Source organism: Haliaeetus leucocephalus, unplaced genomic scaffold, assembly GCF_000737465.1.
Source record: "Haliaeetus leucocephalus isolate CR32 unplaced genomic scaffold, Haliaeetus_leucocephalus-4.0 Scaffold262, whole genome shotgun sequence".
Classification (NCBI taxonomy): domain Eukaryota; kingdom Metazoa; phylum Chordata; class Aves; order Accipitriformes; family Accipitridae; genus Haliaeetus; species Haliaeetus leucocephalus.
In genome coordinates, this window is record NW_010972698.1 from 10,595,225 (window position 1) to 10,613,243 (window position 18,019).

The following is an 18,019-nucleotide window of genomic DNA, read 5'->3' on the forward strand; positions in this document are numbered from 1 at the left end:
GTTCATCCCACCCGGCCACCACCGCGTCCCCACAAGAGCAGCGCTCGTGATCTAAACCAGGTATCTCGGTGCCCAAAACCTCCCTGCTCTCTCATCTGCTCACTGGGTGGAAAAACAGGGTTGTGAAAAACAGGGAAAAATGGAGAAACCCACAAGGAAGCCCAGGTGGGGTGGATCAGACCCGTGCAGAGGTGGGCATCCAGCTGACAGCGCCGCAAAGCCGACACGTTTGTGTTCTTCCAGCGCGATGGAGCCCAGCTTGGAGCTGCTGATGCTGAAGGCTCAGGGGACCGAGGGAGGCCAGACCCACAGAAACGAAAAGCTCCTGCTCATCTCCGCGTTTTCCCCCGCTGTGTCCCCAGAAAGCGCTCCAAGCCCCTGAGCTGCCTTTGCGGCTTGCGGGAGGATTTTGGGGGAGGCCTGGCTCAGCATCGCTCAAGGCCAATAACTGCAATAACTGAGCTCTCCCTTAGAGGTCAGCCCAGCATCAAAACTGGTCCAAAAATCCCCACAGAGGATGCAATTCCCCAAAAGAGCGGGAATTTGGTTAAAAAGGCCGTTCAGGGAGGGCAGGGGATGGTCCCCAACACCTGCAGCCCCTCGCCTTGCTGGTGCCGAAGAGTATTCCCAAAAGTCAAGCTCTCCCACCCGCGCTCTGGCTCCTTCCCACGCGCTGGCTCCTCTGAACCCCGTGTCTACCCCGGTCAGGGGGAACTCGCTGCTAGGGGAAAGTCTGCCCGGCTCCAGGGGATGGTTTTTGGGGAACAGGAGGACCAGAGGCTGGTCTTGCTGCTGCTGCTGTGATGTTTTCTGTGCCCAAAGCGGCCAGGACACCCACCCGGCAGCCTTTTCTTTTGGCTTAATTCCCCCCTTCTCATCTTCGCCTTTCTAACAGACAAATACAAGTCAACAAAAATACCCTCCCCACCCCCAAAAAAGCCTTCACTGACAGCTCATGTGTCAGGAAGAAAATTACTATTTTTTTTTTTTCTTTTTCTTTCCCCCAATCCCTCCAGCATAAAACAGATTTCAGCTTTGTACTAAAAATAGAGAGATTATAAATAAACCTCCGGCACGGAGCCCCCGCTAGCAAGCGGCACCCGGGGCCGGCAGCCGCCGTGGAAATGGCAGCAGGACCTCGGGGCTGAGCCACGGGGGGACCCAGAGCCCCGTGGCGATGCCAGAAACCCCAAACCTGGTTGCTGTGGCAATGCTGGAGCATCACTCTGTACCCAGGACAGGTACCCCGGGACTGTCCCTGGCTGTGCTGACCCAGCAGGAACCACCAGCTGGGGACCGCTGGCTCTGCAACATCAGGCAGGACAGGATGGGATGCAATAAGCTCCACTTGAGCTGAATGGGGGAAGAGGCCATGGGCATAGGGAAGAAATTAAATCAGGTGTCCCAGGGATGATAGCAAACCACTTGCAGGACCTTAGGTGGAGCAGAAGATGGAGATGGGTGCTGCCACCGAGCTGTGGGTGACACGAAGGGCACCCCACCGCTCCTTGTCGGACCAGAGGGATGAGGAGCATCGCTGTGTCACTCGTGGGATGCTGCAAGGAACTGCTTCAGGCTTTCTGGGGGCATTCGCAGCCCCACACTGGCAGCCCCGCACCGTGGCCCTTCTGCCCGTGGCAAACGGTGCCACGTCCCTCCGGCCCACCCACAGCTTGTCCCCCCTTTTTCTTACTTATGGGAGCTCAAGTAAAGCCTGAAAATGCAAAATGAGGGTAATCTAAAAGAGGTGCCAGTAGAAAGTAATTAAAAACACCCCACTTTTTCCCTCACTTAAAAAAAAAAAACAACAAAAAACCCCCAACAAAATGCACAGAGCACTGGTGGTTTGGAGGGTTTGGCAGCTCATTTTCGGATCCCTCACTTGGCAGCGCCCATCACCAGGGAAGGGAATTTAAAAAGAAAGCGAACATAATGCTGCTGCCCGCTGCTCAGCCCAGGCGGGAGTTAAGGACCAGATTATCCTGTCAGGATGTCAGAGGAGTAGATGCTCATCCAGGCTGGCAGAGAGCAAAAGCTCGGCCTTAGGATCTCTTGAGGGAGATAAGAGCCGGTCGGAGACTCGGGACCTGTCCCCAGCCCTCAGATCCAGGCTTGGGTCAGCCGCTCTGCCCGATACCTTTCCAAACTGGGGCAGTTCCAGGGAGAAAAGCCTGGTCGAAGGGAGTGATGCACAGAGCAGCTCTATACCATGCCAAGTGGTGCTCGGGGATGCGATCCAGCCCTCCACGATAAGATGGCAATTAAACAGCAACCACTCATTCCCTGCAACGAGCCTGAAATTTCCCGAAGCACCCAGCCCTGCTTCTCTTCGGCGTTGCCTGTTTCCGAGGCAAAATATTATTTTCAATTATTTTTTTCCATCTCTGCAGCCTTCAGGGGAGCACAAAGGGTTTTTCCTGCCTGAAACATTTTCTCCTGTGGTACTAATCACATTAAGTAGGTCCTGGCTGAGCCACGGATCCCTCCTCTGCCTGACCCCACCAGCTTTGTATGCCTTTGAAAAGGGATTTACCTCGACCAGGGCTCGTCCGTGCTTTCACACCCCCAAGAGGAGAGACTTCTGCTTAAAGTGAGGATTTAGAGAAATAAAGATGAAATTAAATATACAGTGAAGCTTGCCAGACCAGGTTGCACAGCAGAAGCAGAGTCAGAAGAGCTTCATGGCCACAAATCCCCAACAACTGCCTTGATTAATGGGCTGACTGCTGATTATCACACCTGGCTTAAGAAACAGGGCCAGGCTGTACTTTGCATGGTCCTAGCTGGGATCTCAGCAGGATCCAGGGATTCCAGACCCTGGGGAGCTCCTCAGCACTGCTACATCCCCACGGGTCCCCCCAGCACCCACGTTATTGCTGAGCTGCGTCCCTGAGCTCAAAGCCCTGGAGCCCCACGGCTGCCATACATATCCCACCCCTTCCTCCTCCAAGGTAAAGCTCACAATCCCTTTTTTGTTTGTTTTTTTTTAATTAATATCCTCAGCTGAGACTACATCAGGGTCAGGTTCAGCCCCAGAAAGAGCAGTTTTGCTCCAGCCTCTGGGAAACAAGAGTCATGAGGCAGCCTGCAAGTATCACAGATGCCTGTGTCTTCCTTCGTGGAGCGATGTTGTTGTGTCAGGGCTTTTAAAATTACTTTGGAGAAAAAAGGGAAAAAAAAGAAACACTTCAAAGTGTGAAATACGTTTACATGATGACAACTGACTTCCAGTGTGTTTTTTTCAGCAGGGCCTTTTTTGCAGTGAACAAGTCGATTTGTATTTACTAGCAGGCAATTAAAGCTGAAGGTTTGAAGCATCCCTGGTGGGATGGGCCACCCCAAGCGCCAGTTGCACCGTCCTCATCAGCAACGCTCCGCTGCCACGGTCAAACGCTTCTCCTGCCACGTGTGCAGAAGGAAAGCGGTGGGAGAAGGAGAAAGCAACACAGGGACAAGGTGAAAACCATCTCCTGCAGCATCCATCTGCCATCTGTGCCCTGGTGGCTTCTAGCATCCCCTCCGGTTCCCGGTCACCTGTATCCATCGCCTGCCAGTAAGCTGTTACTCGCTGTGGGTGAAGCCAAGGGCAATACACCCCAGGCACCACTGGCAACGTGGTATTAAACACTTGCAGGCATGAGTGTTGCCAGCAGTCCCCCAGATAACCCCAGCCCCTGCCAGGGACACCCAGCCAGCGCAACAAGCTTTGCCATTGCCCTCGGGAGGAAACGCAGCTTTAGCAGTCTTAGACCTTAGAAATGGGGTCTGGAAAGGCAACCTGAGTGCTTTGGGGAATGAATTTTAAGCCAAGAGGCATGTAGGGTGCAGGAAGGATGCTTGGAACAGCAGCCCGGCGGGCTGCAAAGAGGTTAGACAGGATCCCAACTCCAGAGGGAGAATTTGAAGACTAAGATGAGATTTGAGCTCACAACCCAGGAACCATCAAGTACCACCAGGCACACAACCCTCACCCCTGCCCATCCTTTCAACAGCGGTTTTTTTTCCTTTCTGGATGAGGTTTCCATCCTCAGCAGGGGAGAGCCCTTGGCAGCACTGACCCAGCTCCACATTTCATTTTTCCCAGCTGATTACCTTCCAGACCTCTGCCCGTGTTTAAAATGAAGGAAAATAATTGGAGCTCATCAATCAGTGGCAGTCAGCGCCTGCCCTCTGCCCTTTCCCCTGCCTGTGTATTTTTTTTTCCCCTCCCTAAATTCAATTAGGGATTGTCCTGGTTTCGGCTGGGATAGAGTTAATTTTCTTTCTAGTAGCTGGTATAGTGTTATGGTTTGGATTTAGTGTGAGAAGAAAGTTGATAACACACTGATGTTTTCAGTTGTTGCTCAGTAGTGTTTAGACTAAGTCAAGGATTTTTCAGCTTCTGATACCTAGCCAGCAAGAAGGCTGGAGGGGCACAAGAAGTTGGGAGGGGACACAGCCAGGACAGCTGACCCAAACTGGCCAAAGGGGTATTCCATACCATGTGGTGTCATGTCCAGTATGTAAACTGGGAGGAGTTGGCCTGGGGGGGCAAATCGCTGCTTGGGAACTAACTGGGCATTGGTCAGTGAGTGGTGCGAAATTGCATTGTGCACCATTTGTTTTGTGTGTTCCAATTCTTTTATTATTATTATTGTCCTTTTTAAATTACTATTATTGTCATTATTATTTTCTTCCTTTCTGTCCTAATAAACTGTTCTTAACTCAACCCACGAGTTTTACTTTTTATTCCCAATTCTCTNCCCCATCCCACTGGGTGGGGGGAAGCAAGCAAGCGGCTGTGCGGTGCTTAGTTGCCGGCTGGAGTTAAACCACAACAGGGATGATCAGGAGCTTCTCCCCCGGAGAAGTGCTGGGCTGGTGGCCTCTCCCTCGTGACGGTCCCGCTCTGCTCATTGTCAGAGGTGGCCTCAGCTTCTCCCTCTGTCCCTCACCGTCCCCACGATGGGGAGGTCACACGAGTGTGTGGTCCCGTGGGATGGCTCTCGGGGATGGAGCCGCCTGTACCCCCGGCTCAAACTCCCCCCTTCACCTTCCCCCAGCTCCTATTTTGGGCAAAACCCACCAAAGCTGCAACCGACTTCAACCTTCCCTGGTGATGTGGTCCAACCTCCTCCCTGGAGCAAAGCAACCAAAAGGCCCTCGTTTAAACCCAAAGGGAAAGGCACTGCCTCACCCCGCTGCACCGTGGCTTCAGGCGCTGTGGGAGGCTGCTCTCCGGCTCCATCCAACCTGGGGAAAGACTTTCCCTGCAGGCTGGGGGGTATTCCCAGCTGAAATGCAGCAGCTAGCCAGAAAACAAAGCTATGAGTGCAGCCCACGGTCCTCCCCTGCCCCACTGATCTCTGTGACAGCCCCCAGCATCTCCTCCAAGTCCGACAGCAAACAGCCCTTGAGCACATATTTCCCTCTCTCTGGCAGGCTTGGAGAAAAAAAAAAAAGCTTTGAGTAGGAAAACATATTAATTCCATTAAAATATGCCCTTTGTTGTGGACTGTGTGAGGCATAGATGTGTTCACAGCACGAGGGGGGAACGCAGCTGTGGGGCAGCCCCAAGCCGTCTCTGCTGTGCCCAAAGCGAGAAGATATTTGCTCTTGTCTGTTAAGAAAGCTCTTTAGATACCTGAGCTCTAGCTACCTCCTCAAGAGCCTCTCCGCCACCTTTTCTACACCTTTATTACAATAAATGGTGGGTTTTAACACCTACCCATCACACTGCTAGTTTCCAGCTGCCTCCCATTAGAGGCAGCAAGTGTAAATACAGGTGACCCGTGCAAAGCTGTGCATGGTCTGGTGGTGAGGAGCCCTGAAGCTTTTCATCAGCTACAGGTGACTACGGCGAGGTGAGATGGCGGATGGTGGCTGTGCTGAGCCTGGCATGGAGCAGTTTCCCCGATAGCTGATGCTCAGCTGCATCTGGTGGTCCACAAGCAAAATCGGTGGCCACGATACAGCCTGTTTGCATCTAAAAGTAAAACACTGAAGGATTCAGGCTTGGTACGGGAAAGTCCTCCATGGTGCAACATCGGGGAAAGCACGAGCAGCAGAAGGGAGCTTTGAGCAGAGTGTTAGAAGAAAAGTCGTAATTTTCAGAGAGGATGCTCCCGTCTAAGGAGGTTTGGGGCAGCACAAGGAGGAGGAGAGGTGGAGAGGTGAAGAGGTGATACGCACTCCTGGTTGCTCGCAAACCCCAAAGCAGAGGTTTGCTGTTCCCTCCAGCGTGATGGATGGCCGGGAATCTCTGATGGATGGAGTCAGAAAGGATATCCGCCTTGCATCCGAGGCTCCCTCCGCAGCCGCTCCAGATTCATTAATGTAGCAGCTCACCAGGCACTACAGATAATTACAGCTTTTTACAAATTCAGTTTTTGCCCAAGAAAGGGGGGGAAGGGGAAGCAGGAGTCTTCTTCTGGGCCTTTCAATGCAGTTTGAAACCTTGGGAGGTACCCGAGGAATGTGTAAAGCAGCATCCAAGCTACTGCTGGGCTCGAAGGTGAACTCTCCGGTGGTGCTCGGAGCAGGCTGGGTGGGAAGGATGCTCCTGGTACCTGCAGCAACCTTATGGAGTTACCCACCATCACCACCCCGGCAATGCTGAGGCAGGACCCCATGGCAAACACACGGCAAACGGAAAAGGTGCCATCGTAAATAAAAGTGTTTGGCCAGGGCAAAAGCCTCGTCTCCCCCCAGCCACCTCGTGTAAGCTGCTTTGAAGGCCGCTGAGCCCCAAGCCAGCCTCTTGCATTGCTGCCTGCCCCTCACCCTGCCTCTGGTCTGCACCTCATTGCACCTCGGGCTTTGCAGATTTTCAGAAAAAAGCCCGTTTGTGGTGCATTGTGTCTGCTGTGAGCCTCTTTGCTGCCCCATTAACAGCAGGAAAGGTCCCGTACCCCCACACAAACATGAGGTGACACATCCCCATCGCTCCCGGGTCATCGTTTCTATTCACTCAGAGCTATCGCTTGGCTCAGGGAGTTTTAGCAAATCTTATTTCAGCTTTCCTTCTGAAATTCAGCAATGGAATCACCCCGGCTCAGCACCGAAGAGCAAGAAGAGGAAGGTGAAGCAGGAGCAATGCAGAAAGATGGGCTTCTTTCAAACAGCCACGGGAGCGCAGGGAAGAGCAGATGCCTCAGCTTGCATCCCACCCTGCCCCATCCCTCACTCAGCCACGCGCTTTTGAGTGCCTCATCACCCAAAGCGATGCTGGAGAGGCCACTAATTAAAACCGATCGGAGGGATAAGCCATTTATCAGCTGTTAGCTGGGGGGAGATGCAGCTTTCAGCGGTGCCCATGAGCACGTGCCTTCACCCAAAGCCCCGGGAAGCGGCATACAGGGCTGCAGCAGAGACAACCCAGAGAAACTCGCAGACCAGGAAGCTAATACTACTAAATAATGATGCCGATAAATTCCCTTAGAAACGCTTATTGCACAATAAAACCCCAAATTAAAGACATGCCTTCAACCCCTTCTCTTCTATACTAAGGAACCTACCGGTGAGCCCAGCCGGGTGGCGCGGGGCAGGGTGGGGAGGTGAAGCGGTCGCTGGTTTTCCTGCTCCCGTGGATGCCACTGAAATTCCTCCATTATAATAAATTTTGCTGAAAAGGAAAGAGCCCGGCAAGCCCCAGCCTGGCTCACTGCTGTGTGCTGGCTCACCTGCGGCCCCCGACACTTTGGGAGGACAGACCCCACCAGCGATGCTTCGTTAACTCGGAGCAATGCCGTCTCTGCTCCCCGCCACCCACGTCAGCCCTGGCCACTGCTCGAGTCCAGCGACAGCAGAGGACAAGAAATGAAGAGGGGAAAATTTGACTCCGAGGGCTGGAGTCAATGATGGATATTTTGCAGGGTTCATTTAATGGCACGGAGTTTGGCTGAGTGAGTGTTACAGACCAGCAGCGTGCTGTGCTCTCTAAAGCATCTCTTCTGTTGCCTTCTCCCATTGAAAAAGCCACTTCACTGGCAAATAATCAAGAGATAGGAGGTGAGGGAAAAGAAAAAGATCAAATCAAGCATAAAATAAGCAGGAAAAAAACCCAAAGCACAAGTAAAATCCAATGTTCTCTAAAAATCTGAAGTTTATTCATCAGAATTCAGTGAAAGGAACATTCATTTTAAAACACAATCAATACATTAAAAAGTTTAAAGGACTAGTAAGCGATGAGACCAGAAAGAAAAAGAAAAAAGCCCAAAAATTCAGACAAGTCAGTCACCTGTGAGGAGCTGCCTCCGCTCCCAGGGCGCCTGCAGCCCAGCTCTGCAGCCTGCCCGCAGCGGGACAGCAGAGGGGAAGCATGGGGCGACCTGGGATAAGGGCTACTTTTTTTTTTTCTTTAGAACCGAGAGGCTTTTCTAGATTTTAATTTATCACTTCACCCAAGCGTAGCTTCTAGGATGACTCAATACCAGTGAGAAGAGCAGGTAGCCACAGCTGGAGAGGAGTGAGCCGCAAAATTAAGGGGCAGAGGGAATGTGAAATGCAGCGCGGGTCCAAGCACCCCAGGAATGTTTGCCGAGCGATCTGCCCATCCAGGCCCTGTGGCGGGAACGGGGCAAACCCATTTAAGAAAATCAAAAAAAAAAGCACCGTTAGGTGAAGAGCTATTTAATTAAAAGACACAAAAATCTATGCAGAGCCAAATGTCTCAGTGGCAATTGCCATCTCTGCTGGCATTGGCAGGGGAGGAAGAAGGGGAAAAAATTTGCTTTTGGCTGGAACCTTTTAGCTTTTCGGCATTTAATTTTCTTTTTGCATGTCACTGCTTGACATTGTTCTTGTCTGCTTAATTAATCACTGTGGCCTTCTGCATAGAAGTTATTTCAGCCCTTACACCCCGCGCAGGGTTGCAAACTCTGCAGGGGCACAACTCCTACAGAGTCAAGCAAACAAAGCAGCATATTCATTCAACTAAATGAAAAACAAAAGCAAGAAGAGCCACATTAACTAGTGTTGGGTCTTAGCTTACCAGAAGGTCTCCTTGCATTTCTAATCCCAAAATTCAAGGCAGTATTATTCCAGGAAGATGCTTTACTGATGTTGGCAACGCAGGCAGCACAGGGCTGGAGCTCCCCAGGCTCCAGCCTAGCGTGGCAGGAGAGGAGGAGAAGGCGGAAAGCCCTGCTAGTCCCATAGGGACCCCAGGATTATCTAAAGAGCAATTTTCAGACACGGAGCAGGCAACGCTGCCTGCGCAAGGGCAAAAGCCGAGCTCCCAGCCCGGCCAGGGAGCACCAAGGGGAGAGGAAATTTGTCACCGGTTTCAAGAGCATCGCCACGCACCAACCAACAGCATCTCCTTCCCGGGGATTTAAGAAAAGCCCCAGTTTTGGATAAAATAATTTAAGCATACAGAAGGGAAAGCCCCAACTGAAATCTGTGGTTTTCTAGTTTAAAAGACGGACAACAATACTTTCAGGGAGAAATCACCAAAGTCTACAAATTCAGATTAAAAATGAAGCCTAAAAACCAGAAATAACAGTTGACGAGTGTGACAAAGCAGTATTAAAACAAAGATGTCTCAGCGGTGTGTGCAAAGAGAGAACGTGTGTATTGGTAATGGACCGGCTGCTGGGTTTCAGAGCTGGCCCTGTATATAAAGTGGAACAGCACGTTACGGGAGGATACGAGGAGCGAGGTGGTTTCTTTGCATTGCACGGGCAGTGGCAGCAGCAGCAATAATTGCCTTTTCTCCATCAGAGCGGTAAACCACACCACTTTAAAGGACAACGCACACAAGTAAAAGAACAGTCCATAAAATTTCCCCATGAATATAAAATGCAAAACTATACAAAAATAGATAAAATTAACCATTTTCTTATGTGTATTAAAAAAAAAAAACCAAAGTCCCCAAAATGCAATACAGAATTACTTGGTAAACTGACCTGAACGTCTGTGGTTTCATCACAAGTTAACAGCCAGAATTCATCACTTGGAGGCAAGACCTTCCCTAGAAGGGACGTATTCCGGTGAGTTCCTCAAGGGGAGTTTTTCTTTAATATCTTGGCAAGACAATCTGCTATTCCTGACTTTTATGACCTATTTCTGGTTCGGAAGCCCTTTTTCACAAAAAGCCTCAATTACCACTCTCAAATTTGAGTTCCTCGGGTAAGGCAGTATTTGACTAACAGCTTGATCCTGATCAAGACCAGAAGATCTGTTCCTATTTATCCCGGGGCAGACAGGTATTTTAGGAAGAGCAGTACATTAGGCAGTGAAATGCAATCTCTCTACAGAAGTGATAATTTACAGGTGGGGTTAGTGCGCTGAAAATTCTTATTTCTTTGTGTTAATGGGGTAGAATACACCAAAAATCCAGCAAATTAGCTCCAGAAATGCTTTTGGAAAACTCATTTTAAAATCAAGAGATATTTGCTTCATTTAGTTCACATCAGATTAAGAGGAGAAACCTTTGGTATAAAGTCAGATTATCAAGTCTTGGCTGTATTGCTTTCACACATTCAAGTCTAGAAGCTGTTTTCACTAAGCCCTTCCATTACGTACCTACAACCAAAAGAATTATTCCTAGAGACATGCATTTGCAACTGAACATTCATTTTAGCACCGAGACGCTTTCACACCTCACCAAGACTTTGGCAAAGGCTGCACCATGTCTAAATGAAGCGCTACGCAAAACCCCCTTAACCCGCAAGATGCCTTTGGTGACACGCTAAAATAAAATAGTAAATAAAAAAACCCAGTAAGGGGCTGCTGCTCAGGCCAAGCAATTACTGTGAACGCCTGTCTGCATGACAACATCTCCGGTGTCACCATAAGTATTTGCTTGTGTTTTTTACTTTGTGAGTGGCGGTGAGATGTGCAGTGCCGAGACCTGACCCTGTCCTTACTCCAAGCAAGACCAAAGCCTGTTACAATTAGGCAATATTCGTTAGCAGACGCTCGCGCACCGTGCTAACAAGGGAAGACTGCACTCACAAACTCGGAAGCAGATGGGACCTTTCGCTGGCCGACCGCGTTCTCCTCTTCAGGTGGGGGATGTGGAGCAGGAGCAGCATCATGAGCTGGGTTTGTCCCACAAAATCCTCTCCGGTTGCACGGAGGCATGGGAGAAAAAACAAGTGTGGCACGGCATGTTCCTCCGGTAACTCCCTGCAGCAGTACTGGTAGGAAAATACTGAAAAATTAAGGTTTAAGCCCATGGATACACAGAGGGGTCTACTCTAGCCTCAGCAGTCTGTTCAGGAAAGAAAAAAACCACATACATAAGTCTAACCGTGGGCAAGTGAAGCCTGGCGTTGCCTCTCCCTGCTCCTTCACAGATATACAAGGACAGGGCAGTAAGGAGTCTCTTCTCAAAAAGAAGTATCGGGACCTCATTTTGCTTGGGGAAAAAAAAACCCAAACCCAAACCAGCTGCTTGTACCTGTAAAATACAGCGAGGCAGGGAGCTGCTGACGTTTCCAACCGGAGCCACGTCCGTACGGGGCTGTGGGTCGAGAGAGCAGCGGGGGGGTTACCTGCCACAAGCAGGAATTGGCAGGAAAATCGGGTTAGGGCTGGGCAGAGCTGCCCCTCGCCCCACACTTTGCTCTGGACATGGGAGAAAACTCTATTTCCAGTTCATGATTCTTTCTTTTTTTTTTTTTTTTAATGCTACAAACTCTGTTGCAAAGAAAAGCAGAAAAGCGGCAACTCGGGGTAGGGGGGACACAAAAATCGTCGGTAACTGAATTAAAATCATAATATAGAGCTTGGACAGAAGGAGGAAGAAGCTTTGTAAGTCACGGACAGGGAGGTTTGGTTCAGAGACAAGCGTGTTTGAGATCACGGAGGATGTGGGAGACGCCTCGAGGACCCACAGCCTGAAATAGATGTTTCCAGGAGCTTGTACGACCTCCTCGGACAAAGTGTCTCCTTAGCGCGTGTCCCTCCTCCACGCTCCTTCAAACAGGAAAAAGAAATCCAAAACCTGCAGCAACCTCCAGCTTTTTTGTTCCCTCCAGTTAGGAGGAAGAAGTCGTGAAGCCTAATTTAGGCTGCCTTACATCCTGTATTCTAATTAGCAGAATACTTTCCTCATAGGAGTTTATGCAAAAAAAACAACTGTAAAATAATAATAAAAAAACCCACAAAACTTCCTTTTGAAGAAAGTAACAGCATCTGCAACTTCGCAGCTACAGGCACGATGCAAATTTAGCTTATTTCAAAGACCTCGTCCATGTGCCCATGGCCCGGGAGAGGCGAGGGACGTGGGACAAAGCACAGGAAACATTTCAACAGGGAATTACACACTGTGAAGACAGACCACGACAAAGAAGGGACCGACACTTTGTTCTTTAAAGGGACACCATCGACAGCACATCTCTCCGAGCACGTTATCTTTGAGCAAATTAAAACTAGACCTAGAAAACGTTATCGGCACGCACACAAAAGCTCCTGCTTTCCTTTGAGGCAAGGGAAAAAAAAATAATAAATAAAAATGTTACTGCAAAGTTCCCCTTTCAGCTGACTCACCTCCCGTGCTTGCCCTGGAAATAACCAGTGTCCTTCCTCCCAGCCTCCCCAAATCGAGACCGAGATGGAAGACATTCAAAGTGAGTCTGAACCAAAACATTTCACCAAGAAGAGGAAGAAAAAACCTGGTTACTCTCAAGTTTCCGCAAGGCTTGCTCCCCCAGCTCCAGTCCTGCAGAAAAAAAACCCCAAACCTGCCACACTAGCAACGGGTCCGTTCCCAGCTTTTATTCTAGCAGCAACATGAGTGTGTGCCGGGGGCTGCCACTGCACTTGGCATTCAAGAGCGTGGTGTCTGGTGCTGGAAAACAAGAAAGTGCCTCAGCGTTAACGTACGAATCCCAGAGGCAGCTCTGAGCCCTGGCCGGAGCATCCGCAGCGGCAAGACCACGTACCACGGCTGCGGGAGAGGAGCTCATCCTTATCAGCCCAGGTCTAAATTCAAGTCACTCACAAATTGCTCGTTAACGTTCGTTTTCTCCCTCCCTGCCCTTCGCAACCCTTTCCACTCCCTCCCCGGAGCAGCTATTCGGCTTCGGTGACGTTCACTGCAGCGCTCCGGCAGCCGGCAGGCAGCGCGTGGCCGGGGGTGGCTCTGCCTTTCAGGGGCTCTCCGCAGCGCTCCGGGCTTTTTACGGTGTCGGTGCTGCCGTTGGGATGCTGAGGCATGCCCTGGGCGATGCCGACGGGCTTGCACTTGGCACGTTTCTCCGGGGAGCAAGCGAAACTAAAGCTGCTCGGGGGCAGCTCGGGCTCCGTTTCTCCCAAGGGTAACAACCGGGCCAGCTTTTTGGCGGTGGCTTCTCCGTGGGACCTGTAGGAACCGGACGCCTCCCGGGACCGCCTCACGTCGGTCTGCAGAGGTAAATTGGAGGGCCTGAGCGGGTGCCTGTTCAGGTCCGGCTCTTGGGGCCGCCGGTCTGGAGCCTCTCCGGCGACGCTCCGGGAAAGAGACAGGAAAGGGGGCACGGTGCCCGGCTGCTCCGACGGCTCCCAGGCACTCTCCGTTGCGGCGGCCGGAGCGAAACCCCAGTGCTTCATCCCCCCGGCAGCCGTGTCGGTGTTGTGCCGGAGGTGCTGCAAGCCCGGCCAGCTCAACCCGCCGTCAGGAGCCAACAGCTCGCCCTCCTCCTTGCTCCTGCTCCTCCTCGCTCCGCCCGAGTCCTTTTTGCCACCCTCCCACTTCGACCAGAGCCGGCAGGGCTGAGGGCCGCTCTTGGCAACCTGCGAGTCAGCAAGCTCGAACTCCAGGCTCTCCGTGTCAAGCGACCGGCTCCTCCGGTCGACGGAGAGTGGCGCGGGCATGGAGGGGCTCAGCCCGTGGAGGCGCAGGTGGCGGGGCAGGCTGGCAACACCCCAGTTGCAGCTCTGGAAGGAGCCCGGGGGGTACCCCGGGGACATTCTCTCGTCACATTCTGCCAACGACTCTTTCCGTCCGTAGCCGTCGTCAAAGGCCTCGGCAATGTCCTCGCCGGCGTTCATCTCGGGATGCCGCTCGCACTCCCCTTCTCCTTCCTGCTCCACGTCGACCACGTCGAAGGTGACCATGGTGGGGAGGGCAGGGAGGTTCTGGGTGAAGGAAGAGCCGGAGGCAGAGCTCCCCAGGCTTTCGGAGAGGCTGGAGAAGAGGGTCCCGCTGCTGGCGAACTCCACCAGCGCTTGCGAGAAGCTCACAGCATGCTCGGGCTCACGTTCGCTGCCCACCTGGGGCTTGCCGGCGGTGGTCTCCGCTCCGCCGCCACGCTCGTGCTCTGGGAGTCTGTAGCCGGGGAACATCCCTGCTTTGGCTGGGGCTACGCCGCCGTGGATGGAGCCCCCAAACAACCCACGATCCGGGTCCGAATCGAACCCCGGGTTGTTCTTCGTGAGCTGAATAAGGCAACTTCCTTGGGCTTTTTGGCTGTTGTAACAGTTTTCTGGACACAGAGTTCCCGGAAAATCTTTCCACTCTGGATTTTCAGCTCTAGCCACTGAAAGCCCACTATTCACACCCCTGTTTGGGGCGTGCGAGGCCACCTGCTCGCTACCAAGGCCATTCTGATTCTTGCCGACTGAGTTGGCTGCTCTGGTTTTACATTCAACACACTGCTTTTCCCGGGGACACTTCTCCTTGCTGGGAACATCAAGTCGTTTCAAGACTGGTTCCCTCTGCAGCTCCCAGTACAGCAGCTCTTTCTGAATGGCTGCTAGCCGCTCTTCTTCCGTTTCCATCAGCCCTCTTTTCTGATCCATCATCTGGATCAGGCTCTTCTCAGCAGGGAGGCAGAAGTCCAAGAAGTAGCTGAAGATCCCTGGGCGTGAGACTTTGCTCTCAAACAGGGATTCCTCCCCGTGAGAGGGACTCATCAGCGCGTCAAACTCATAAAGTGCATCACCGCTGTAACTGTCCCTGGGAAGCCGGTCCTTCTTGATCTCACTGAGCCCATCTCCGGCTTCGTCCTCTGGCCCTGGCGTGGTGGAGTCATAATAACCCTCGTCGCTATTAGGGGCAGACTCTTGCTGGTCACTCTGCGGTGTCAGGAGGTCAACGCCGTCCATCGCGTCCCCCATGTAGGGGTGGGCTTCCACCTCATGCGACGCATGTGTCTCTAAACTGCTGCTCGACACCTGGGCTCCATAGCTCCTGTCCCCTGCCATGTTGCCGTTCCATATCTGGTGGAGGTACTCCTCTGCCTCCTCGGGTATGGCCATCTCCTCCCCACCGCCCTGGTAGGTGACCAGGCAGGAGCTTCGTTTAGCAGCATCTCTGCTGCGCTCCACAGAGATAGTGCTCTCAGCGATGTCGGGCTCAGCAATGTCATCTCCGCACCCCGTCAAGGAATCGAAACTCTTCAGGGATGTGACGTCTCCTAAGATGAGGCTTAACAGGTCCCCAGAGTGTAGGCAGGGAGGGTCGTTGTCCATGAAGTCCGGATGAAAGGCCAGCAGCAGATTGCCATGGTCAAACTCCGTGCAGACAACAGCATCAGCCTCTGATTTCGTATCCAGAACGTCCCTCTTCCCTGGCATCGCCACCGCGTCGCCCTCAGAGTTGCCTTCCTCAGCCACGAGACAGCCGGGCTCGGCAGCCTCACCACAGTTGGCAGCTGTGCCTACCGAGCGGTCATCCTCCGAGCTCCCCGGGCAGGCTGCGGCAAGAGGGACAGGTCCCAGTCCTCTTCCCTCCGCGGCCCCTCGGCTCTCCGCTGCCACACCAGGAGCTTTGCTGGCCTCCTCCGAATCCCCGGTCCACTCGGGGAGCTCTGCTTTCTCACACTCAGCAACCTTGCTCTTGCGGTGACGCCGGATGCTGTTAAAAAACCCTTTCAGGCCTTTTTTGGGTCTGGGAAAGGAGGACTTCTCTCCGTTGGGCTTTTTCTCACAGCCCTCAATGCTCCCGGGTGGAGAGCTGTCCTGCTGGCCAAAATCAAACTTGGCGCTGGTGTCTATGGCCAAGTGAGCGCTTTGGGAGCTCGGCAAAGGGCAAGGATGTGAGTCCCTGCTCCCCTCCGAGGGGCTTTCCAGCTGCGCCCCGTCGCCCTTGTCGTATGCAGCACCGCTGAGCCCATCGTGGGTCTTACATTTACTGAGGCCCTTTTTAGAGGCTACTTTCCCCTGGCCTTTGCTTCTGCCCCCGAAGAAACTGGGCAGCGTACAGATGCTCCTCTTCCCTCCGAACAGTTTGAAAGCCGTTTTCTTCAGCTTGCCGGGGGGCGGCTGAGGCTGCTGCGGCTCCGCAGCCGCGACGGAGGCATTGCCCCGCTCGGGCAGCCGGTCCCCGTTCTCCTCCTGCCGCTGGTCGCTTCCCTCCTGCTGCCCGCAGATCACCGATGGCGACCTGGTCCGGGCAGGCTCCTCCGTGCAGCCCGTTTCCATGGCAGCTGGTCAGTTCGGGTGCATCTAGCTGGAAACAATGACTTTGGTAGCGGAGTCCTCTTCTGGGTGCAGAGATCGAAGCATGACAGCTGATCTAAAGCAAAAAGAAAGAGGAGAGAGGTGAGGAGATGGCAGCGGATGCTGCAAAGCCAGAGGCATGGTGTCATGAGGCGAAGAGCTTCGTCGCCAGCTGGAACTGGAGCTGCAAAAGCCTCCGAGAGCCGCTCGACTCCCTCCACTCCTTAAAGCCAAGCACGAAAACGTCGTGATGCTTACATTTACCAGTTTGCAAGCACAGGAAAACCACGTGTCTCCACTGAGGAGCATCCCCGCTGCACAGGGACAGGCAGGTCTGACCCCTGAGCCACCCTGCACCAACCCCTTCGGCTTCCCGGCCTTTTTGCCACCTGGGCAATCAGGTTTGGTTACCAGCCGCCTTTGAGTGGGGAAACACAGGCTGCCCCGGCGGGGAGAGGGACTGACACTTGCCAAACCCCACTTCCAGCTTGCCCAGACCTAGCGCTAAGCTACAGGGAGCATTTTGACGGAGAGCCAAACCAGGACACAGCCCTTGTACTAAGCACGTATTCAGGAAGAAAGCTGCTTACTGTACCTTTTTTTTTTTTAAGGAGATTTCAGTTGTTTTTAAAATCATCTGTCCAGCGAGAAAGAATTGCATTAAAAACATCCGCTATAAACCACCCTGATCAGATTATCTTAGAAGCAGGGAGGTAGGTTTTATATTTGATCCCGGATCAATGTCAGTAACAGGAGAACTAAAATAATAATGTTTCTTTTGCGAAGGTGAGGTTGGAGAAAGTAAACGCGATAAAAATTGTAACGTGTTGCTAGGCTGTAATGCCCCACGCTTAGCTCTTACTGGTGTGAGGCTGGTGAAGCTTTCTGTAGTGTTTAGCCACAGATCCTGAATTAAAAACACACCCAAATGATGGCCTGTAGCTTCTGCAACCTGACAGCAAACCTGCAGTTTAAGATTATTCCCCCCCCCCCAAGACTGGGGAACATCGGCAGTCTTGTTTTGATAACCCTTGGCGTTCACCTGCCCCGCTCGGATCAGCGGCTGGGGCGTAGCTGGCAGGCAAACCCTCCTTCCCACCAACAGACAGGGCTTTTCCAGGTCTGCCCAAGAGCCCTTCCAGAGTCCTGGATGTCTCCGAAGCCTCTCCGGAGCACCGCTGGGCATTCTCCGGAGCCTCTCTGCAGAGATAGGCCTGGAAGAAAATCAGACGCGTGCATCTGTCCGCACAGACGGCTCAAAAAGCAGAGGGGGGTGTGCGTGTGTGCGAGATGAAACGCAAACGGGATTTCAAAAATTCAATTTGAAAATCATTTCGCTCTGGCTCCACGTCAGCACTGGCCCCGACGGACACCGCCGCGGCTGGAAAAATAAAGCCACCGAGGGCAAACGCCGCTGTCGGTAAAATAGGAAAAGCGGGGTTTTAGGGAAAAGCGGAGACCGGCCGGGCCGGGCTCCCTCCGTGCTCGGCCCCCACGGGGGGGTCGAGGGCTCCTCCGGGAAGGGGACGGATCCTCCCGCCGGCCCTCGAACCGGGCGCCGGTGGGGCCGGCCCGGAGGAGACAGAGGGGAGCTGCCGGCCCTCCCGGGAGACCCCCCCGGCCCGGCCCGGCCCCCTGGAAGCCGCCGCTGTCCCCGCGGGGTGGGCGA

At 52.9% G+C, this 18,019-nt stretch overlaps 1 protein-coding gene across 2 annotated transcripts; it reads right to left on the bottom strand.

The window, feature by feature from the left end:
- Window positions 1–9,849: 9,849 nt before the first annotated feature.
- AMER1 (APC membrane recruitment protein 1) lies at window positions 9,850–17,760 on the bottom strand. Of its 2 annotated transcripts, XR_774456.1 has the most exons (3): window positions 17,393–17,760; window positions 12,873–16,426; window positions 9,850–12,778 (listed from the first exon to the last, which is right to left on the bottom strand). XR_774456.1 is itself a non-coding variant. In XM_010569073.1 (2 exons), exon 2 carries the CDS (start codon window positions 16,330–16,332, stop codon window positions 13,003–13,005), a length of 3,330 nt encoding a protein of 1,109 aa, XP_010567375.1. In that variant the 5' UTR covers window positions 16,333–16,426; window positions 17,393–17,760; the 3' UTR covers window positions 9,850–13,002. The 2 variants fall into 2 exon arrangements, 1 of the variants encoding a protein (XP_010567375.1); XM_010569073.1 differs by having other exon boundaries at window positions 9,850–16,426.
- Between the last annotated feature and the right edge of the window lie 259 nt (window positions 17,761–18,019).